Genomic DNA, 22,015 nt, shown 5'->3' on the forward strand with positions numbered 1-22,015 from the left:
CGAGAAAGACATCGAAATAGTCCAATACTCCGTACATACCATAGAAGATTGCGCACTCCCTAGATTCAAATGTTAGAAGATTTCTCTTTTTGGGTACCCCCGTATTGATACACATCCCTAGACGGTGCCTTTTTTTTCTCAATTATTTTTCCATTTTCGATTTTCGATTTTCCCCATTTTCTTTCATTTTTTCATTTTTTTTCTTTTCATTTTTTCTATTATTTTTCTGATTCGCCATTGATTCTTTTTTGGATGAGTATCCCGTGCTTTGGGTCAAGCTGGCCCCGGGCTTTCCATATTCGGTCCTTGATCTCCCGGATCTCTTGACAGTATCCCTCAGGCTACTCGATGGCCCCTTCGCCATCCGCTGCATATCATCGGCTTGTATTGATAAGTTGCTGGATTTGTTAGCCCTCCAATCATTGTTGAATTCGAGCTTGGCCTACCGGGTTACCCCGGTTGTGTGACGGGCGTCGAACCTCCCCTTCTGTTTGCCAACGCGACCCTCTCGCTTTTGGGATATTGTCACCTGCAGGTGGACTTTGAACATTTCCACCGATTCCAGAATAGTTTCTTTTAGTCGTGCCCCACCCTCATGCGTAAATAACGCACCGCACCGTGACGCCCGTACCATAGCGACATGACACTTACCCCCTTCCTGACATCGGACTGGTGAGACGTTGGAGACGTCGAATTCGATGGCCCATAAGAGGAAACGTTAGGACCGTGCTTCAGTGCTGTATAGAAGATCGTCTGCCCGCACCACTCGAAACATCAAGTCAGCGTTGCTTCATCAACAGACTCGCATTGCCGAAGCTTCAACCGCGGTATATTTCGGTCAGCAATCTCGAACCACAACTTTGTTTTGAAAACCATTGTCCGCAAGGCTGATCTTTTTGGGAATGAAGATGACCCCTCACGAGAACACGAAACAATTTCCGGCGCTGGCACCGGGACCGCCGCGCATGTTCGCCCCGCAGACGACGACCGCTGTCAGTAGGCCAAAGAAGAATTCTACGGCTTGCCTGGCATGCAAGGCAGCAAAGAGGAAGGTGAGTTGGTGCATCGGTTGATTTCTTTTTTTTCTCTTTCCCTTTCTCTCTCTTTTTCTGGCTTGTGCCAGATTTTGGAGAAAAAATGGCTAATTGTTGTGTTTCGCTCAATATAGTGTTCTGGACCGGATGCCCCGTGCAAGGCTTGTCGGTCCACCAACACCGAATGTCACTTCGATCCTAGTCGAGACCTCAGACGAAAGGTTGCCGTCAAACGGACGATCCAAGAGCTCACAAACCACAAAGATCTACTAGAGTCTTTGTTAAGCACCCTCGGGTCGCCTGACCAGCTCCAGTTTGACAAAGTGATGGACTTGATTCGGAAAAAGGCACCGTTCCAAGATATCGCCCATGCTGTCGGAAGCCCGGCCACGACGTTCGGTGACCCCCAAGAGTTGTCCAATGCCAGCAAATTGGCGATTTTAGAGTATGGGGAGAATCCCATAGAAACCTCGGGCAACGGGGTGAGACGGCCGTCGGACCCTGGCAATGTAGCAAGCTCACCAGAAGAGATTCCAAACACGAAACCTCCGCAATGGCCGACAGTTAGCCCTTACGCTCGTGTCACACTGGAGAGCCTCTGTGACATACCTCTCTTCGAGGTGCCAGCAAAGCCCTGGACAAAGGTCACAGATGATGATTATCTGGTTTCGCACCTAGTCTCACTCTACTTCACCTGGGACCACCCATGTACGCAGTTCCTTGACCAGCGCATCTTCCTGCAACATATGAAACTCGGCGACCGAAGGTCGGAGTTCTGCACGCCCCTTCTCGTCAATAGCCTGTTGTCAATGGCCAGCGTATGGATCTCGCAAATATACCCCCCTGCGAAACCATTAGCTAACCCCGATAGACCTATTCTGATAGCCCCGATGTTTTTTCCATCCCCGAGAACGTATTCTCGCGCGGCCAGAATTTTTTCCATGAGGCACAAAGACTGTGGGAAGTCGAAGATGATGACCACGACCTGCCTAACATCCAGGCTCTCCTCTTGATGTGCTGTGTGTATGTTATCCACTGGTTTGTAGCAGACCAGCCATGTCCACGATATTGACTTTTGGCAGATTTAAATGCCAAGGACGAGTCAAGAAAAGTTGGATGATGCTTAGCCAAGCCGTTCGGTTGGCACAGGATATAGGACTCTTTGATACCCCAGCAGTGTCGAAAATGAAGATGTTGCCAGAGATGGAACGTGTTCGTACGATTACTGCCTGGGGTGTCTTCAACATGAGCTCGTAAGTGCTGCCCATCCTTACACAAACGAGCAATGTCTAACCAATTGGTGTAGACAAATGTCGATTGAGCTGCAGAAGATTGCTCCCTTAGAATATCCCACGTCCGATGTCACACTGTGTGGCAACGAAGACTTTGACTGGACACCGTACCCTCGCTCAAACAAAATCACATATGACAAAAAGCCAGCACGTCTCCCTGAAGTCAGGGAGGGACTTGCTGAGCTCAGCAGAACCTTAGTCGATGCCCAAAAACTCATTTCTGAAAGACGCCGCGGCACCAATCTTGACGAGTTGTGGAGAAAAGCTCAGGACCCATTCGATCGTTTGACTGCTTGGCTGCAACGCTGGCCGAGCGTGCCCGAGATACAACCAAATCCGGTCCCACAAGTCCTTCTCTTGCGGTAAGCATTATTATCTTCCTGTTGCATGTACCCTAGTGGTTGTTCCTGTGCTGATACCTCGCGAAGAATAAAATGTCTGCAGGCTATCATACATCTGTTTGAGATTTTGAATGACCCTCAACATCCACAGTCAGTTCGACAGGCCCGGTTCTACCAGGTTAAGTCTGTCGAGGAAACGGCGCAATGTCTTCGCATCCATCGTCAGTCATATGGCCTCAAGCATATACCCAGTCAGATAGTCGATGCCATACAGACGGGGCTTCAAATCTTGGTTCCGCAACTGGAAGAAAGTGACGAATCAAGGCAGGCGTTCGCTGAGCTGTGTCGGTTTGGGACGGCTCTTAGTCACAGATTTAAGCAAACAGCCGACATGATTCATGAGATCAGGAAGAACGCGCTGCACCTTGGCGTCCGATTGCCATCTGAGGTTATTGCAATCTTCGACGATCCGGAACAGTGGAGGAGTCTTGAGCCCTGAAAATTAACATGGCCCCTGTGTTTGTGACTGTATGAATGCACCCATGCCGCTACCATATGGACGATATTGGAAGAAATTTCATCCTGCTGCAGACTCGGATGAAACGAAGGTGGAAATCCGCGGTTGAGGTGTTGTGCCGGCTGGACTTGGAACGAGGGCGCTGAGGAAAAGCTGCTATCCTATAAAACCGTCACGGCAGAATAAAACGTGGACACTGGCCCACTCATCTCTTCGGTAATGGCCAGTGCAATCTCTGCCTTCCCGGCACTCGGGCTAGAGACATCACCGCCTGTGCCTTGGAGCGAGAGGGGGAAAAGGGGAAAAGAAGTGCCGACGTTAACTGAGGAGAAGGGCAGGTAGGGGCTGTCATCTGCAAAATAGTGTTAGCCGATGACGGGCGACCAGTTGCTGGCCTCTGATCCACCGGAAGTCTTTTCCCTAAATATTTCACACCTGGCTAGTTAATGAAATCACATACTCGAGAAACACAGAATGCCTCAAGCGCTCAACTTCCCGCATTCCTCTAGAAAGTTCAAAAATGGGTATTGAGCTGAACTGACCTGGTAAAGTGCTAAAGCCAACCGTCCTCTGTCTGCTGCGACACCGTTGGGCCCTATTACGTCTGTCTTTTATATTTGGAAATACCATACACTTTGACCAGATTTGTAGATAGTTTGAATAATTAAACCTAGTGTACCCTGGCGTCAGTCTTTGAACAAGGGGCCGGAGCAGTGAGTATATTATACAAGGTCACTTTTTATATCAAGACATGGAACAGCCAGCCAGAAAAAGTACCAATTCGGTTTAGAATGTCTAGAGTCACTTCCATCGGTCTGTTGTGCACTTCAGGGATATTAAATCCTTTATTCTATTTATTAAATATCTACTTATATATGTAGGTATTTATGTACTTACCTAGCTAGGTAGTTGCAAAGCTATATCGATGTTGAGGTCTATACGAAGTGGAAGTACACAGTACAACAATTTCCCGCCAAAACAGGTGATGGTCTCAGTACCCTGTACTTCCACCGTACTGAGTGCACCGTGCACAAAACCCGCACAGCTGAGTCATTACAATACTTATGCGCAGATAAGATAAGCACAAACACCCAAGCGAAAACCCTCAAAATTCGACTTCTTTGGCAAATCGCACACGCCGACGCTATCCCACCCCCTCCCCACCGCGCCCTTCCGCTTCCTCACTGCCGTTTCATCTCGGCATCTTGCTGCATTTTTAACTCTTTTCTTCCCCCCCTCATACTCAACATGTCCTACGAAGACCGCGCCAATGCGCGCCCCAACTTGAACGATGAGTCCGATAATGAGGAGGAGGCTATGGTCAACGACTACCGCGAGCAGGTCAACTTCGACGATGGAATGAGCGAGCTGGATCAGACCATGTCCCACGGTGCATCCCAGGCCCACGACCTTCAGGCCCAGCTGGCCGCCGCCGCCACCCCGCTGGAATACCAGGCTACTCTTGAGACCAAATTCGCCAGCTACGACAACTACTGCAGTCTCTTCCACTATATCCTGAACTCCGATGGCCCCGTGGATTTGGAGGTTCCTAACGTAGGTGCCCCGTTTCGCCCGCCGATTGTTGAACGCCATGAATGAAAAGGAAAAGCTTGGCATTCGTGAAATCAACAGGTCGATTCATCCCTCATGACAATTCAGAAAACTAACGATAATCTTCTCTACAATCAGTACTACTGGGCTTGGGAAGTTATTGACGAGTTCATCTACCAATTCGAATCCTTCTGCCGTTACCGCAACCGTGTTGCTTGCACTGGATCCAACGAGGAGGAGAGCCAGCTGCTCCGCGAAAACCCGAACACATGGGGTTGCTACTCAGTGCTGAACGTGCTTTACTCTCTCATCCAGCGCTCGCAGATCAGCGAGCAATTGAACGCCACTAAGCGGGGAGAAGACCCAATGGCTGTCGCCGGCGAGTACGGCTCGCGCCCGTTGTACAAGATGCTCGGCTACTTCTCGATCATCGGACTGCTGCGCGTGCACTGCCTGCTCGGTGACTTCAGTCTGGCCCTGAAGATCCTCGACGATGTCGAGATGAACAAGAAGGCCATGTTCGCCCGCGTGATGGCCGCCCACTTCACCACCTACTACTACGTGGGCTTCTCCTACATGATGATGCGCCGCTACGGCGACGCCATCCGCATGTTCAGCCACATCCTCGTGTATGTGTCTCGGACAAAGAACTTCCAGAAGGGCGGCAACAACTACGAAGCCATCGCCAAGAAGAACGACCAGATGTACGCCCTGATTGCCATCTGTGTCGCTCTCCACCCCACCCGTCTGGATGACACCATCCACTCGGCCGTCCGCGAGAAGTACGGCGAGCAATTCTACCGCATGCAGAAGGGTGGGCCCGAGGCCTTGCCCGTCTTCGAGGAGCTCTTCCGCTCTTCCTGCCCTAAGTTCATCAACCCCACTCCTCCCGACTTCGACAACCCCGCCTCCAACGTCGACCCCGTCGACCACCACACCGCCATCTTCATGGACGAGGTCAAGAACACCCTGTTCAACCCCACCATCCGCTCTTACCTCAAGCTCTACACCACCATGGACCTCAAGAAGCTTGCAGGTTTCCTCGAGGTGTCCCCCGAGCAGCTCCGCTCGTGGCTGCTCGTTAACAAGCAGCGCAGCCGCCAGATCCGCTGGGTCGACGGTGGCCTCCTGGATGGCGAGCCTGCCATCGCCAACGATCTTGACTACGCTCTTGAGGACGACCTGATCCACGTCAGCGAGACCAAGGCCGGCCGCCGTCTGGTCGACTGGTACCTGCGTAACCTCGCTCGCGTCTACTAAACGCGGCCCGTGTCTCATAAGTGTACCGAGAGTTGAAGAGAAAAAAAAAGCGAATGGTGGGAAGCCTTCTGCTTACAAGAAGAGGAACGGACATGACTTGAGATGAATTTTCTTTTTCTCTGCCTACTTTGTTTTTTATTTTCCATATTATACTCATTGCTCTCCCCTTTCCCCTTCTCACGTTTCATGTTTCTGTGTCTTGTTTTCCAATTTTTTTTATTTTTCGAGTGTTCCCCGTCCATGGATCATGGAAGCTCAAGGCTTCCTGGTCCGTTCAAAATCAAGTTCAAGTTGGATTATCGCGATATTTTTGGTGGGCGTCCGCTGTTTCATGTGTCATCCTGGTCTGCTGTCGCTGCTTCTTTGAAGGCAGATGGTTAACACAGCATGGGGAGAGTATTTGTGTCAGGTAGAAGAAAAACAGTTACTTGATGAAAGCATTAGATCAACGAGAAAGACTCTACATATTTCATATCTTCCACTGTGACTGCTTAAAACGAAATCCTGAGTTGCTCTGGGATAGGGACTTGGCGTGAATGAGAAACCCTAGAAACTCCATTCAGATCAAAATATTTCGTAATTACTAGGCGCAGGCCGCATGAGAAACGTCTGCTATCTACATGTACAAATACATCCCTCTCTAAACTAAATCATAACAATAATAGCTCTCCCGTGGCAGCTCCACCAGCCAGTTGTGGCTGATACACCTGCTGCTGATTTTGAGTCACAACGTACTGAGTCTGAGGCGCACCTCCACCACCGGCACCATCAAGGTCCATCGAAGCCATTTGCTGGGAGCCAATACCACTGAAGTAAGCGTCTGCTGCATCTGCTGCTTCATTCATGTTGCTGGGACCTGTGGTTCCGGGGTTGACGCCCGGGCCGACGGGGAGAGAAGGTGGAGGCCCATTGTAGACTGGCGTGACGGGATCACCTGTGGTGATGATTGTGGCTAGACCGCTATTACTGGTTGATGCGGATGCCATGTTTGCGGTGGGAGGGTTGTATTCGAGCATATTTCCTGTGCCGTCGTCGACGGGGGAACGTTGCAAGGCTGGGCTGGGCAGGAGACGTCGAGGGCGGGCAGCGCGGAAGACTTGGTGGATGGGCTTGAGGTAAACAGTGGCTAGAGTGCCGACGTTCAGACACAGTTCCTCGAGGGTGCGTGGGTCTAGCTTTTCGCTCTCGGCCGTGATTGGGGGCTTTTGGCCCATGACAATCTGCTTGGCGGTTGCTGGGTCTGTCGACAACAAGCGCCAGTACATGTAACCACGGTCACGAAGATCAGGGTCATCTGTTTCTTCGGTGCACCATTTCAGTACTTGTGGTACGAGCTGCTGGCCCTTGGTGGGGCGTTGGATGAAAAGTTTGACGGTAGCCGTGAGCAGGGCCAGCTGCACTTCGACCGTTTCGTCGTGGAATGTGGCCAAGTAATCCTGGAGGAGGCCATCCGAGTTATCGATGCGGTCTGCATACTGGCCAATGATCCAAATGACGGCTGCCTTGGCCTCAGGCTCATCCAGATCGTCGATGTTTCGGATAACATGGCTGATTATACTTTCGTACTGGTTGGGGTATTTGCGGAAGATGTTGCGAATCACAACTGTTGCCTCTTGGACAATGTATGGGATCTTGGCATCGACCAGCTCCAAGAGCGTTTCGATACACTGCTTTGCAGCCGATTCAATCTTGATTGCCAATTTTCCAATGGCCCGGACGGCCTTGCGCACAAAGTGAACATCAATTTCAGTGGCATATCTGTGGAAGATGTCAGTACACGTCTGATACAGTCAAGTCAATCTGTGAAGTTCTTACTCTCGGAGCTCTGCCAACACGACGGAGATGTTCTCTTTTGTGGTTAGCATGAACATCAATTCCAGCTTGGTGACTTTGACGTAGATTGGGTCGTTGTAATTGCAGAAGAACACTCGGATATCATTCCGCAAGACCTCCGGTCTCTTTTGAAGAATTAAGATAGCATTGCGCAGTGCCAGATACTGGACCTCGGGCGGCTTGGAAAGCAATGTGACGAGCGGCGGAGATAACTTCTTGCATAATGACGTGATATGCTTTTCGCCCGCAATGTAGTTCATGAGATAAAGAATGACACGGCATGAGGTTAGGACGACGGCGGAATTTGAGTGTGACAGTCGTGGGGCAATTCGCTCTGCCAGCAGAAGCGCCTCCGCGGAATCCTGAGGCACATATGCCATTAATGCCTCGAGGATGTAAGTTTGACACCATCTGTATGAACTGTTAACACGACGTCCCCAGATATGGAACCGAACATACTTACTCGGAGCAGTCTGCCAGGATTGAAACCAATTTCGAGGCACTGACATAGTCGATAGTGAGTGAAATCGATTCACTGCGGCCCCAGATATCCACCAACGAAGCCAAGACGCTAGAAACAACAGTCGGGTTCTCATCCTTCAACATGCGGTTGAGCCTGTCGATTAGATCTGAGTTCTCAACCATCTTTTTATCGTGCTCATAGAGCTTTGCAACACAGAAAGCAGCCGTCTTGCGGACATATGGGTCATTGTCTTGCATCAGGCGCTTGACAGGTTGGAACGTCGCTTCGACAAATTCACGAACATGCACATATGAGATGGTTCGCAGCGCAAGCGCGCGCACAAGTGGGTTGTTGTCTGCCATATCCTGTGTAGCAAAGTTAGCACAACTCGAATCTCCTTTCATAACAGCGGGGCCATACATCAACCAATGTGGGTAGCGCTTTCAATGCGACCTCTGGTTTCATTCTCGAATAATTGACCAGAAACAAGAAGCACCTACACAACGTATTAGCAAGCAAGCTCTAGCCCGCATGGCACACCATAAGGAGCATTATTGAGTAGATGGTCCGGACATACATCTTCTTGATCTCCAAGCTCGGCAGGTTCATACAACCAATAACATCTGGAAACAGCGCAACCATGTCGTTGTTGCTCATGGTCATATTGGCGACAATCTTCTTAAGGGCGATCTTTTTGGCGGAATAGTTCTTGTCTTTTTTGCCGCCGCTATTGAGCTCTTGCCGTAACTCCGCAACCTTCCCCTGTATATTTCGTGAGCGTGAGCCATGGAATGGAGGATAAGGAGATATAGCGATAAACATGAGGGCAGATACGATGGAGTGATTCGGAGTGAGGTAGGAACAAAACAATAGCCTATGCCGGATGCAAGGGAACCAAGCAAGATGCAAAAGCCCGAGTACAGAGCTCACCAAAGCGAGGGGAAGCGAATACATGGAAGTAGAATGCGGGGAAGGGGGGAAATGAATATTATGCGACGTTGGATATATCATGCAATCAGAGAACAGGCTGGGCGAGCTAACGTACCCTGGCGAATAACTTCGCATCTCCTCCAGAACTCATGGCTGCGGTATGGACGAATAGCGATTAGGCACTGCTAGGCGCGATTTCTTGGAATGCGAACTTCGGGCGAGCTCCGTCGTGTCTGACAACCGTGCGATCAATCACAGTCGAGCTTGGCTGGAGGATCGTCGAGGATAGAACGAACGTAAAGCGCGTGAAATCAAGTCTAAAGGGTCCGGGTCGTCGGGGAGTTTTGAGAGAGGAAAAGGGTGAGACCGAGGACGTGTTCACCGTTCGGATGCTCGGAGACAAATTGGATCAGCGATTGGACATTGTCCTTTCTCAGACAATTGGGAAAAAGAATCAGAAGGCTAACTGAAGTGGGAAATAAAAAGAGAGAGAGAGAGAAGGAAAGGAGAATTGAAGGCGGCGTAGCCACTTGCGGAGGGAACCTCCCTACCCAACTTTCCTCCCCGTCATTTCTTCTAAGATCATCTCCCCCCACACACCACATTTACTATCTTAATTATGTCACAAGCTCGTCTACCACCTCCTCCCCCTCCGCAATGGGTTGTTTCCTTGAACTCCCCGATGCCTCGCCCCTCAAAGGCCGCATCTAGCATCCCGGACCCGCCAGGCTTCTCGAGCAGTCGCGGAGGCAAGCAGGTGAGTTCCACCCATAACTCATGATACTAGGGAAGGGAACATACTAATATGGAACTTTTCAGCGCCAGCAACAGCAACAACAAGCTACCACGAAGAGACCCGAGGAGACCGATGCGCTTAAGATGAAGAAAGCGTGGGAGATCGCCATCGCCCCGTCCAAGCAGATCCCAATGAATGCCATTATGATGTACATGTCCGGCAACAGTCTTCAGATTTTCAGCATTATGATGGTCCTTATGCTGTTCAAGGGTCCCATACAGGGCCTGATAGGTACCAATGCGGCATTCGCCAAGTACGACACCCCATCGACACATTCGCGTCTGCTTGGAGTAAAGGTGGTCTACATGTTGATGCAGCTGGTATTACTGTGTTTGGGTATCTGGAAGGTTAATGCGATGGGCCTGTTGCCGTAAGTCTTGCCCTACAGTTTTGACAACAACTATTTTGCTAACATCTGTCCAGAACTACGAGATCGGATTGGCTGGCATGGGAGTCGGAACGGCAGCCTTTGGAGCGGGCTCATTTTGCTTTCAGGTGATGCCATAGGCTTGGAGTACAGGATAAATGTTTGAAAGAGGCTTTTGGCAATGGGATCTTGATGATAATTCGATGTGGAACAGCCTATCATGCCAGTGATCATGTTGGTCCTTTGCCTTCTTGTATTGTTTATTGAAGAGTTCTATAATCATGCATTTCTTAGGCGCAGTTTCTAAAAGTGTATCGACAGGGAAGATGTAGTGCATTATGGTCACCCGGTAGCAGAGGAATAACCCCCTGGTCACTTCTGGCTTCTTGGAGCATTCCCGTTCCCAGTATTCTTAGCTTCCTCTTTTAGACGACGCTCTTCACGCCAATCCGGCCCCTTTCGAATCACGATCAAAAGCAGCGGTGTCGTGGCCATCATCACCAGCGCGATGAATGTGAAACACCAGCCCCGGCCCATGGCAGAAAGCATAGGATCGATGAGTGCCGTTGCGCCGGCTCCCAGTAAGCAACGGCCCAAATTATTGGCAGCAGTGGCTTTGGCCGCTTGGGTTGGATATAGGTCTACCAAGAGTGTACTGATGGTATTGAATGCACCAGTCAGTGTCAACCCCATGAGGAACAGAATACACGTTGGCGCAGCGAGATGAATGCCATAGTTCAAAAACCACCCAAACGCCAGGACGGAGATGCTTCCTAGTGCGAGAAGAGGGAATGCGATCTGCAGGCGAGCTTTTTCAATAGGGAAATTCCGCAAGTCAGTTTCACGGTTCTTGGTTAGTGGGAAGTCCAATTGCTTTGCGAGTCGGCGATAGTTCAAGTCCAAGAACTTGCCATTGACAATGGAAGCTATGGTTGCACCAAGGCCAAACGGAATATAGCACAGACCAACCTGGAGGTCGTCTAGCCCATAGAGATCATTGAAAATAGAAGGAATGCTTGCGCTCACGTCGTAAAATCCAGCAAAAAGAATAGCATTGCAGAAGAGAATGAGACTGGTATCCTTCTGGAAAACAATGGCAAGCGTCTGGAGAGGATTGGGAAACTTGAGCTTCTGCTTTGGTGCAGTTGCTGTAGATATGACGCCCTCCTCACGAGCCTTTCGGGACTTCAGGTAGCTGATCAGGGGCATATTCCATTTCTGAGGAGGCAATGAGCCATCACCCACAACACCACGAGCAGTTTCCGGGAAGTAAAGCAGAAAGGGAATCATGAAAGCCGCTGCGAAAATGGTCAGAAACCAGAAAATCGCCCGCCAGCCCAAATATTGAGACAATAGACCTCCAATTACTGGTCCAACTGAAGGGCCCATGAGAGAGCCCGCTGTGACGAGTCCCATGTAGGAACCTCGTTGTGATGCTGTAGCTACATCGGAGACCACTCCCGATGAGAGGGCAATGGTCGTGCTGCTCCCTGCACTTTGCAAGCACCGGAGGATGAAAAGCGCTGCGTAATTGTTTTGCAGGGCAAGTCCAATATTGGCTGCGATATAGATGGTGAAACACACGATATATGCTGGTCGTCGGCCAGCTTTGTCCGCAAAGTCACCAATAAACATGGGCGACAAGCCTTGAAAAATCTGCATTCCCATTAACCAAACTATAAAATGGAACGTCCTAAACACGTACGAAGCCTTACCATATAACTTGTCAAAGTCAAATTGATCAACGAATTTGATACGTGCAGATCTTTCGCCAACGTATTCAATGCGGGGAAGTAGATCTGAGAAGAGACAGGCGAGAAGAACCCAGCCCAAGAGGCCATAAAGACAATATACCTGCGCTGACTGACTGTGAAGACTGAGTAGTCGACATCAGCAAGGTCCCCTCTCCTCGTTCCCGCAGTCCCATCTTGACCGGATTCCGGGTGCGAAACAAATGGTTGCTTTATTTGCTTCTCCGCCATCTCTGGTCCATTTCGAAACCGAACAGGTGAGAAAAAAGGCCTAGGAAACACAGAGAAACCTGCAACTCCGAGTTTTTCTCGCTAGCACGTAAGCGGGAAGGACCCAATCCATATCGCCATTTGCGGAGATAACAACCCTGGAAGGCGTGCCGAGAAGCCGAAGCTTTTACCTATAGGGCTGATCACTACTTTTTACGGACTATACCGTTGAATTTGTAGATATGCCTGACCCGAGAGCTTGTAAATAAGCAACGATTCAAAATAAAGGTTCTTGATAGGTATAGGTAAAACTAGATATACGCAGTTGAAACATGGTAATACAACACACCACAACGGTCAACGTGCCTTCACGGCTTCTCTGCACGCCTGCAAAAATATCTGACAGAACTCCCACACTTCCGTGTAAGTGTTATACAAAGGTGCAGGGGCGACGCGAACTACATCCGGTTTCCTCTCGTCAATCACAACGCCATTCTCCTCCAGACAATGCAGAACGTGATCTAGCAACCCTGGCTGGAGACGTAGACTGAGCTGCGCACCTCGCTCAGCTGGGTTTGATGGCGTGATGAGGGTAAATGGTTTATCTTCCGGGGCAGCGTCTAGAGGATACTTCGTCAGGAGATGTTCTAGATATCCCGTGAGATTGAGGGATTTCTGTCGAATCTCCTTCATTGTTGCCCGGTTGAAGATTTCGAGAGATGCGACGACCGCATTGATATCTAGAACAGAGGGATTCGACAGCTGGAACCCAGCGGCACCGGGTTGTGGTAGGAATTCTATGGTCGTCAGTCTCGCCTATCTGTACATCCGATTAAGATACTGACTGTTTTCCATGTTGAAGCGTGTTTTGATATCTCCACCCCACCAGCCTGAGAGTCGAGGCCGGAATGTCTCGTCGGTCTCGGGCTGTTTCTCATCCACAGAGCCGTGGCGTTCATGGACAAATAGTCCTGCTATTCCGCCCGGTCCGCTGTTGAGGTACTTGTAATTGCACCAGGCTGCAAAATCCACATTCCAATCGTGAAGTCGTAAATCCACATTGCCGGTGGCGTGAGCACAGTCCCAGCCGATCAGGATGCCTTTAGAGTGGGCGTGAGCTGTGATCCGTTCTATGTCGAAGTACTGCCCTGTGTAGAACTGAATAGCCGAGAGGAGGACGAGTGCGGTGCTGGAAGCGTTGTCATCGATCGCTTTGATGATCTGTTCCGTGGTCAGGGTAGGCTGATCTAAATCTTTGGGTTCAATCAAAACCATGCCGTCTTTCGGATCGAAGTTATGATGGCGGAGCTGAGACTCCACCGCATACTTAATTGCATTCGGATTAGTGCCAATGACAAAGGGCAAAGTTCGACTGCACAATTGAGCAACATACATGGTCACTGGGAAAAGCCTTGCCCTCCAGTATAATCTTATACTTCTCTTTGGTTGGGCGATAGAAGCTTGCCATTAGCAGGTGCAAATTGGCAGTCAAGGTTCCCATAACTGCCACTTCACTTTGAGAGGCACCGACAACTGAGGCCATAAGCTTGGAGGCGGCGGTGTCAACGTCGACAAAAGGAGGCAGCAATTGATCATCATGCGGTACAAAGTGCCCGGTCACACCTTTTGTTGCCCAAGTTCGCAAGTATTGCTCGATATATTTCTGGGTACTACGGGGCTGGACTCCCAGTGAGTTACCACAGAAGTAGATGCATTTTTCATCAGACGTTTCATTGCCTAACGAGAAGGAAGAATGCCAAATATTAGAACGGCTGCCCGGATATACAAGAGACCTTGGTACGCACTGTCATCTACCGCCAGAGTCTTCCGCTTGAGATCCTTCTTGGATGGAATGATAAACTCATCCCGGAATCCACGGAGCGGATCTTGACCATCAAGAGCTTCGGCATACTCCTTCTTGTAGGCTCTGATGTCATCTGTATATGAAAGCGGGGAGCCGCTTTTGACGTCCCGAACATGCTGCCGGGAACCCATGACGACAGACCTAGAACCGGATAGTTATGGGGGATTCGGGTGTATATTTCGCAAAGCTGAGAGCTCTAGCAGACCAAAGCTCCGGAAGAGAGTCATACAACCTTGAACATTTATCTGCAGTCCCCCACCATCCGCCGATCACTTCCTGATGGGGACATTATTCTGCCCTAAATCTCCGACTTTATCTGACCAATGGCGTCACTGCCAAACTGACTAACCCGATGTAATCGGGAATGGGATGATTTCAAATGTTGGTAGTTATCAGGTGTTCTTCATCTCTCTGTTTTCTCCTCTTGACATATTTCATTCTTTCACACATCAGCAATGTCGCGCTCTTTATTCTCATCATCAGCCGTCCGCCGGTTATCCCAACCACAGACTTGCCGGCTCTTCTCAACTTCCCGACCGGCTTTGCGCCTCTCCGCATTCCCCGGCGGCGAAATCGTTCCTCGCCGGCCAAGCACTACCGCAAGCAGTGCGCTTCCTCTCAAACGCTCAGCACCTCAATCCTCAACCCCTCGCTCTATCCGCCAGCAAAATGCCAGTTTTTCTTCCTCGTCCGCCCGTCCTGCCGCGAAGGTGACGCAAAACCCGAGAACCGGAGATGATGGGCAATCCCTCATGATTGGTATTTCACCACGAGCTGTGGAGGTGAGTTGATAAAGGATTTCTTTTGCTTATGTTTTGTCTGCGTTTGCTTCATTCTTCTATGTGGCTTGTGCTGTGACCGGCGGGAAGTTGTTTGGGCTGCATAAACATCAAGTGCCGAGTACCGGGGTTTGTCTCTTGTGTCGGCTCGCTTTCAGTCGGCATGGGACAACCATGTGTCCGCGCCTTGAGCCCTTCACATGCTCTTCCAAGTACATGCGACCATAGGGTGTGGAAAACAGGGCTTCCCGTCCGCTCAGCCGTACTTAAGCCACACGCCGGTGAGTTAGTAGTTGGGTGGGTGACCACCAGCGAATCCTCACTGTTGCATGTTTTTATTTTTATCACTTTTTATTTTTGCCTTCTCCCTCCGTTTGGGTTTCTCTATCTCTGTGAACTACCAAGCTAACCCAGCGCAGCGTCTCCGCGAAATCACAGACCCAACCACTTCTCCCTCCGCCATCAAGGAAGAGAATCCGTACCACCATCTTCGCATCACAGTAACCAGCGGCGGGTGCCATGGCTTCCAGTATATGATGTCCCTAGAGGGGGCTTCCAAGATTGACCCGGAAGAGGATACTGTGTTTGAAGGAGAAGCGGATGAAGCTGCAACAGAGTCATCTGGCGAGGCCAAGGTCGTCATGGATGAGCCTTCGCTCGAGCTGCTGCATGGCAGTACCGTGGACTATACTACCGAGCTGATCGGGAGCCAGTTCAAGATTGTGGATAACCCCCGTGCAACAAGTAACTGCGGTTGTGGGACGAGTTTCGATGTCAGTGATTAAGAATCTGCCCCTTGGAGAAATAAGAGAGATGGTATTTACTGTTTCTTCCTTTTCTCTATTATTTATGTACATCATACTGCATTCTGCTTCCTGGAAAGATAGATAATTATACCTAAAATATGAGGACCTGTGGAATTGACGCCGGCGTCGAAAATGACCGCTCTTGAGGCCGAATTGGCTGCCTTTCCTTTCCACCCGTAACTTGGACATCCAGCCGCCGCTGCCCTGCTGTTCTAGTGCTGACGTTACTTATTTTCCTATTTTACCCACCTAGGTAGCACCTGGGCATCTATCCATGGATGGATGGACCCGTGGACCTCCCGAGATCCCGTCTCGCACACGGATTAGTGACCTTCCTTAACTTGGCGTCTGTCAACTGTCCGCCAGTCGTCCCTCGATATATTCGAATGTCATATATATGAGCTGGGGGATGGTGCCCCGGGCCAGGAGGATGAGACATCATCCCCCTTGCCCAGGTGTTATTGGAAATATCTAGATATTTACTTACGTAGATAGTTAACTATCTTCATTCTGCATTCTTCCTGTGCCACCGTCTTCTCCTTCTACACCGTCAGGATGGCTACGATCATGAAATGGGCCACAAAGGCGTTCCGGAGAGCCCCCTGGCCTCCCATGTGCTTTCCCACCAGTGGGTTCGATACCGTCCGTCCCTCCGAGGTGCTTGATGAGGAACGGTTTAAAAAGTTCAAACAAGGACAATATTATCCTGCTAATATTGGCGACGTCCTTGTTTCCAAATACCAGATTGTTGGTAAACTTGGTTTTGGGACTACTTCTACTGTATGGCTCGCTCGTGATCTTGAGTAAGCCAGAATAGGTCTACTTATTTTAACTATACACTGACTCACTGAAACAAATCAGAGGTCATCGATATGTGACTCTCAAGATCTACACTCGTGACGAAGATAACCAGGATGAGTTTGAGGTTTATAAGCAATTAAACCAAGGGCGTTCATGGCATCCTGGCCATGCTCATGTAAGGAAAGCACTGGATATCTTCACAATTCCCTCTTCGGGCGGCAACCATCCGTGTCTCGTTCAGAACCCGATGTGGGGGAGTTTCAGAGACCTTCTGTACCGCAATCCCAACCATCGATTTACCGAAGATCTCCTCAAACCAGGTCTTATGCAGATATTTCTTGCACTTGACTACCTGCACACTGAATGCAAGCTTGTCCACACCGGTAAGTCGTATCAATAAGGCTTTTTCGAAAGGCATTGCCCTAATATGCATTCTTGCAGACATTAAAAGCGATAATATTCTTCAAGAAATAGAAGACAAGTCCATCCTTGAAAGTTTTACCCAAGCTGAGCTGGAGAGCCCTTCACACCGCAAAATCGTCAATGGCTTGCCAGTTTATGCTTCCCGATGTTTCGATTTGCCGAAGGTATTTGGCCGAGCAGTTTTAAGCGATTTTGGCTCTGCCGTACAAGGAGATGAGAAGAGGAATCACGATGCACAGCCAGATGTTTATAGGCCGCCAGAGGTGATGCTGAAGACTGATTGGAGCTACCCGGTTGACATATGGAATGTTGGTGTTATGGTATGCTTTCCCTGTTCACTCTTTTCACTCTCAATATCGTGTACTAACCATTCAGGAATAATAGGTGTGGGATTTGTTTGAGGGTAGACACCTTTTCCATGGAAATGACCCTGATGGCAAAGGGTACTCGACCCGGGCGCATCTTGCAGAAGTCATGGGTAGTCTAGGGCCACCCCCTTTAGATATGCTTCAGCGTGGAAAACGGAGCCATGAATTCTTCACCAATGATGGTAAGTATCCTTTTCTCGCTTAATGCACTTTTCAAAGACTTACGAAGACAAACCTAAAAGGAAAATGGAAGCAAGACATAGAGATCCCGACAGGGGTCAGTTTGGAGCAGTCGGAAGTGTTCCTTGAAGGGAGAAATAAGGAGATGTTCATAGCTTTCATGAGAGGGATGCTTCAGTGGCGGCCTGAAGATAGGAAGACCGCAAAGGATCTACTCCAGGATCCGTGGCTGAATGATTAGTTGGAGTAGCTGGAGTGTTTATTGCTTTAGTTATCAGCTTTAGTTATCAACTCATGGCAATCTCCAACAGGGACTGAGGATACGGGGGCAAGGAGATGTGAGAATCCACTAGCTACATATGTATGGATCGCTCAAAAGAGTCGTAAAAAGGAAGACAGTAAAGGATTGAGAAAGATATAAACGCCATTAAGTAGGGTACGTGTGTACCAGTGAGCTCGTAGTTCAAGAGCCAAATCCAGGGACCTGGAGTGGACCATTGGTGTTGATGCTTGAGATTGAGGCTTACCTTGCTGTTTTATGGAAGGTGTGACTCTCTCATATTTAAAAAACTAAGAGATAGCCCTCCGCACCTGGTCAGGTAAACAACTCTAACCTGATAGGGTCTCGACCTTCCTAATCGGGTTATATCAATTTGGGAAAGAGCCTCTGTGTCTTTCAACTCGAGGAAGGAGCCCTTAGAATAAAAGTAGTGACCTTGAAAGCTTCCGTGGACCCGTGGACATCTACTACTCGCGTAATTTGCCGTTTGCGCTGCGTCTGCTAGATCGTTAGCATATATACTAATGATGATAGCTGTTTTTGTTACATGTTGAAACATTCCTAGTCATACAGCACTGAACTCAACTGCCGGCATTCGAGTCAACAGCCCTGAACACAATGTGCATTGCCCCTTCAGAAAATTCATACACCTGTTCTTGAGGAAAGGTTGTATTGATTTGGGATGTGACTGCTGCAGAGGTAGGTCACCTCGTTATCCACGATACCTTTCCCAAGAAGAGACCGCTCTCGCTGTTATCTCTCTTCACTCTCACTTCCTCCCAGTTCTTTATTTCTCATGTTGCTGTCACCTACCGCTCCGTTATTTCATTGCTCTGGTACTGCATAGACGAATAGGGACGTGTATACCCCGGACAATTCTCTGTGATGAGCGAGCAAAATTCGACCTATGTTTTGTGCCCACCACCGGACATATCCTAGCCACGAATACCAGCCGCCATACCACCAGCATGGCCCAAGCTCCTCTCATAGCTGGTAAGTCATTCCTGATACAGACTGTCGAGACCTGTCTTGGCGGATGTACTAACAGTTAACAAGCGGGAAAAGGCGGGCATTTGGCCTAGCGGTTGTCATTGGCGACATTAGCGCACTGCCTCGAATTCAGGTCCATCTTCAGCCTGAATACTACGAAGGAAGAGAAATGAAGAAATGAAGATGCTTGCTGGCCCTACGTTGTGTTTTCTTCATTTCATTCTTTACCAGAGTCGCGTATCTGCAGACAAAATGGAAGGGCATGTGCTTGAAGGAGTAAAAAGGAGTAAAAAGGAACAAAAAGGAAGAAGCCTGCTCGGCCCAATCATATCAGAATCCGAGACAGGAGTATAGTACGCCCTGGTGGTTGTGGATTACCCCCGATTTGCCAGTGTCTGCGCCATTACAACGCGGGGAGTGACGAGGTAGAATACTACTTCCGGTACATTTTCTCATCAGCGTTCCGGTGGCCTGTGAACGTGTACAGCGACAATAACCCACGCTTTATTGCAGATGATGTCATCGGGATGTGGTCAGAACACGGAGTGCATTGTTTGAACAGCTCCTTTACCATAGAGAGTAGCCCTGGGGATATACATGTATTAGTTTGTTCGTTGAATGCACTCCTTTGTTAAAGTAAGACCCGCCGTAGCAGGTAACATATTCCATAATATTGTCTTCGAGATGGATGATGAAGCTCTAGTCTATTTCCGTTTTAACTTTCGTCGTCCGACGGCGAGTTGGTTGTACTATAACAATTCTATATTGTCCAAGGTTGTTTAGCATACCGATTAATCAGTATTGACCTGCTTGGCGTTAGCTGATGGTAAACGCGCAATAAAGCCAAGCTCAAAATTACTCTTGAGGTTTCTGGTCCGACCTTGGAGGATTATGTACATATATGCATGAAACCTACACCGTCCCTTCTATACATTCTCAGGCTGACACGGGCTCTCCTTTTTAACCCTTTAGAAGGTCATATAGATAATGCACATGCACGGCAGCACGAGATACTCAATAGTGCCCTTTCCGTAAGTCACATCGGATCAACTATCACGAAATATATTCTGGCATGACTTGATAGAAGTCTGCTTGCCTCGCAATATAATCATAAGATATTGCTGACGATTGCCTCTTATTATCCCGAGTACGTCCGGTAGCTGAAAGGTGGAATTTCTCGAACGCTTGAATTTTGATGGATGGTCGACCAAGCCATTCCTAAATATGCAGGATTACGGAGGGACATCACGATAACCTGGCATAGTTAGCCGACATCATCCTATGAACGCGTTTGAAGTGGAACAAGATCTCGGCACATAAACTAGTGCTATTCCCCTTCAAAGGAAGATCAGAAACAGAAAGGTATGTGCCTTGGCAGCCCGCAGATATCTGCCTAGTACTAATATAGCCCAGACCTGAGTCTCGTACTCGTATCCTTCGTCTATTCCGGACATTGGCCTGGTCTCTAACCACTCCAACAGTCTTTGCCACCCAGTTTTCAAGTTCACCTGGGAAGATTGTTCAAACTGTGCGTATCCCCTGGATAGGTGGGCGTGGTAATAGCCCCTTCGGTGGGGCATCAAGGCCGCCTTGAATCTCTTGTCTGTAACCTTGGACGCTACCTAGGTAGAGAGTCCGCGTGCCAGATTTGTCAGATTCGTAAACACTCACGAGAATGGTTTATCGGCGATCACATGCCAAATCCCGCCATGGGTGTAGTAATTGCAAGCAGAGGAGAGTCAAGGTGTGTCCTACCAACTCCCTATTAACACTCCGTCCTAACTCTGAACCAGTGTGGCGAGGAACGGCCGCACTGCACAAACTGCGTTCAGCGAAAGCAAGAATGTGTCTACAGCACCGAAGGGCCCTACTTCTTCGCTGGGAAACAGCGAAAATCCAAACGGACGAGACAGTCCTCGATCGCGGAGCAGAATGCCGATCTGTTCTTGGCGAGTGTATCAGCCACTGAGGGCCACCTAGGTGCTGCGCAAACATCCTCAGTTGTTCCTACGCTGAATATGGAACAACTAGAACTAGAACTGCAGTGGATTACCGAAACCCACCAGTTACTTGCTCGCAACGAAGAGACGCGTAAAGTCTGGGAGGTGCAAGTGTTACAGGAGGCCCTTCACGCGCCATTCCTCATGCACGGGATCCTGGGTCTATCTGCGCTGCATCTGTCGCGATTACGAGACGAAAAGTCTCGAACGAAGTGGTTGAGCATTGCCATCTCCCACAAAAACGTCGCACTCTCCATCTTCTCCGAGCAACTTTCTAACATCGACCAGTCGAATGCCAAAGCAATGATGAGCTTTGCCGGTCTCGTTGTGGCATTTAGGTTCGGAAGCTCTCTGACTCCTGGCTCCCCTGACGGTCCCAGCTTAGCCTCTTTGATTGATATATTCACACTTGCCCGTGGAGTGCAGACAATTTCTAGCCAGCAGCAACAGTTTCTACTTAAAAGCAATTTTGCACCACTGTTCAATATCTCGCCCCCAGAACTGACCTGGCCGGAGGATATTGTTGATGCTTTTCGTCGTCTCGAGGAGCTGAACGTCCAATGTGGACAGCAGTTTGTCCACCACGATACTGCAATCTATGAGCGGGATATTGCCCATCTCCGCAGTCTCTCGGCTTTTACCCTAGTAGAACCTCAATCGATGACTCTCATTGGGGGGTTCGCTATTCGAGCTTCCAAGCATTTTCTCCATGATCTCAATAACGGACACCCGTTCGCTTTGATCGTGCTGGCCCACTACTGCGGGTTCCTCCATATGGCTCGGGAAAATTGGTGCGTGGGACCTTGGGGGAGTATTGTCTTGCAAGACATTCAGCGATTACTACCGCCGGATTGGCAGCATTATCTGGAATGGCCGGTTCAGCAAGTTTGGGGTACGGGAAGCGATCAATCTGAAGTTCTAATGGAGAGCTAGATATATATTCGCTGTAAAAAATGGAAAACGTCCTTATTTGTTCAATTGTCGTTATACGCTCTGCCAAAGTGGTCTAGAAAGATCTGTTGACAGCGTTAACGCCCTCGGACCCGATATACAATCAATCAAGGGGGAAAATAGTTGTATTCCTTAGGAGACCATCTCCTAGATCCATCTAGTTGACCATCTATATAAGACTACCTCCCTGACAAATCCGGCAATCATGAGATCCTTCAGCACCCCTCT

General features: G+C 49.3%; 8 protein-coding genes across 8 annotated transcripts; 6 read left to right on the forward strand and 2 right to left on the reverse strand.

Moving 5' to 3' along the window:
• Positions 1–902: 902 nt before the first annotated feature.
• Positions 903–3,166, forward strand: N7525_004307 (putative C6 transcription factor; the record flags this gene model as incomplete). Its single annotated transcript, XM_061212980.1, has 6 exons — positions 903–1,052; positions 1,169–1,852; positions 1,906–2,057; positions 2,117–2,287; positions 2,341–2,688; positions 2,755–3,166. 6 exons carry the CDS (start codon positions 903–905, stop codon positions 3,164–3,166), a joined length of 1,917 nt encoding a protein of 638 aa, XP_061070001.1.
• Positions 3,167–4,432: 1,266 nt separating this feature from the next.
• N7525_004308 (putative eukaryotic translation initiation factor 3 subunit EifCl) lies at positions 4,433–5,995 on the forward strand (the record flags this gene model as incomplete). Its single annotated transcript, XM_002565915.1, has 2 exons — positions 4,433–4,738; positions 4,874–5,995. 2 exons carry the CDS (start codon positions 4,433–4,435, stop codon positions 5,993–5,995), a joined length of 1,428 nt encoding a protein of 475 aa, XP_002565961.1.
• A 650-nt stretch (positions 5,996–6,645) lies between these two features.
• Positions 6,646–9,372, reverse strand: N7525_004309 (putative AP-2 adaptor complex subunit beta; the record flags this gene model as incomplete). The annotated part of the gene is made up of 6 exons (XM_061212981.1): positions 6,646–7,753; positions 7,811–8,239; positions 8,292–8,656; positions 8,712–8,787; positions 8,869–9,053; positions 9,337–9,372. The coding sequence occupies 6 exons, from the start codon at positions 9,370–9,372 to the stop codon at positions 6,646–6,648; spliced, it is 2,199 nt and encodes a 732-aa protein (XP_061070002.1).
• Positions 9,373–9,840: 468 nt separating this feature from the next.
• On the forward strand, positions 9,841–10,516 carry N7525_004310 (ER membrane protein complex subunit 4; the record flags this gene model as incomplete). The annotated part of the gene is made up of 3 exons (XM_002565913.1): positions 9,841–9,978; positions 10,041–10,387; positions 10,441–10,516. The coding sequence occupies 3 exons, from the start codon at positions 9,841–9,843 to the stop codon at positions 10,514–10,516; spliced, it is 561 nt and encodes a 186-aa protein (XP_002565959.1).
• Positions 10,517–10,756: 240 nt separating this feature from the next.
• On the reverse strand, positions 10,757–14,340 carry bna5-1 (kynureninase; the record flags this gene model as incomplete). The annotated part of the gene is made up of 6 exons (XM_002565911.2): positions 10,757–12,040; positions 12,100–12,406; positions 12,761–13,142; positions 13,191–13,671; positions 13,739–14,082; positions 14,151–14,340. The coding sequence occupies 6 exons, from the start codon at positions 14,338–14,340 to the stop codon at positions 10,757–10,759; spliced, it is 2,988 nt and encodes a 995-aa protein (XP_002565957.2).
• A 324-nt stretch (positions 14,341–14,664) lies between these two features.
• N7525_004312 (HesB/IscA family protein) lies at positions 14,665–15,773 on the forward strand (the record flags this gene model as incomplete). Its single annotated transcript, XM_002565910.1, has 2 exons — positions 14,665–14,991; positions 15,408–15,773. 2 exons carry the CDS (start codon positions 14,665–14,667, stop codon positions 15,771–15,773), a joined length of 693 nt encoding a protein of 230 aa, XP_002565956.1.
• A 576-nt stretch (positions 15,774–16,349) lies between these two features.
• N7525_004313 (putative protein kinase) lies at positions 16,350–17,807 on the forward strand (the record flags this gene model as incomplete). The annotated part of the gene is made up of 5 exons (XM_061212982.1): positions 16,350–16,597; positions 16,656–16,978; positions 17,037–17,338; positions 17,403–17,568; positions 17,629–17,807. The coding sequence occupies 5 exons, from the start codon at positions 16,350–16,352 to the stop codon at positions 17,805–17,807; spliced, it is 1,218 nt and encodes a 405-aa protein (XP_061070003.1).
• Positions 17,808–20,545: 2,738 nt separating this feature from the next.
• Positions 20,546–21,769, forward strand: N7525_004314 (Zn(II)2Cys6 transcription factor domain-containing protein; the record flags this gene model as incomplete). The annotated part of the gene is made up of 2 exons (XM_061212983.1): positions 20,546–20,554; positions 20,630–21,769. 2 exons carry the CDS (start codon positions 20,546–20,548, stop codon positions 21,767–21,769), a joined length of 1,149 nt encoding a protein of 382 aa, XP_061070004.1.
• Positions 21,770–22,015: the final 246 nt, after the last annotated feature.

Source organism: Penicillium rubens, assembly GCF_028828025.1.
Source record: "Penicillium rubens strain IBT 27055 chromosome Unknown utg000002l_segment0_segment0, whole genome shotgun sequence".
NCBI classification, from domain to species: domain Eukaryota; kingdom Fungi; phylum Ascomycota; class Eurotiomycetes; order Eurotiales; family Aspergillaceae; genus Penicillium; species Penicillium rubens.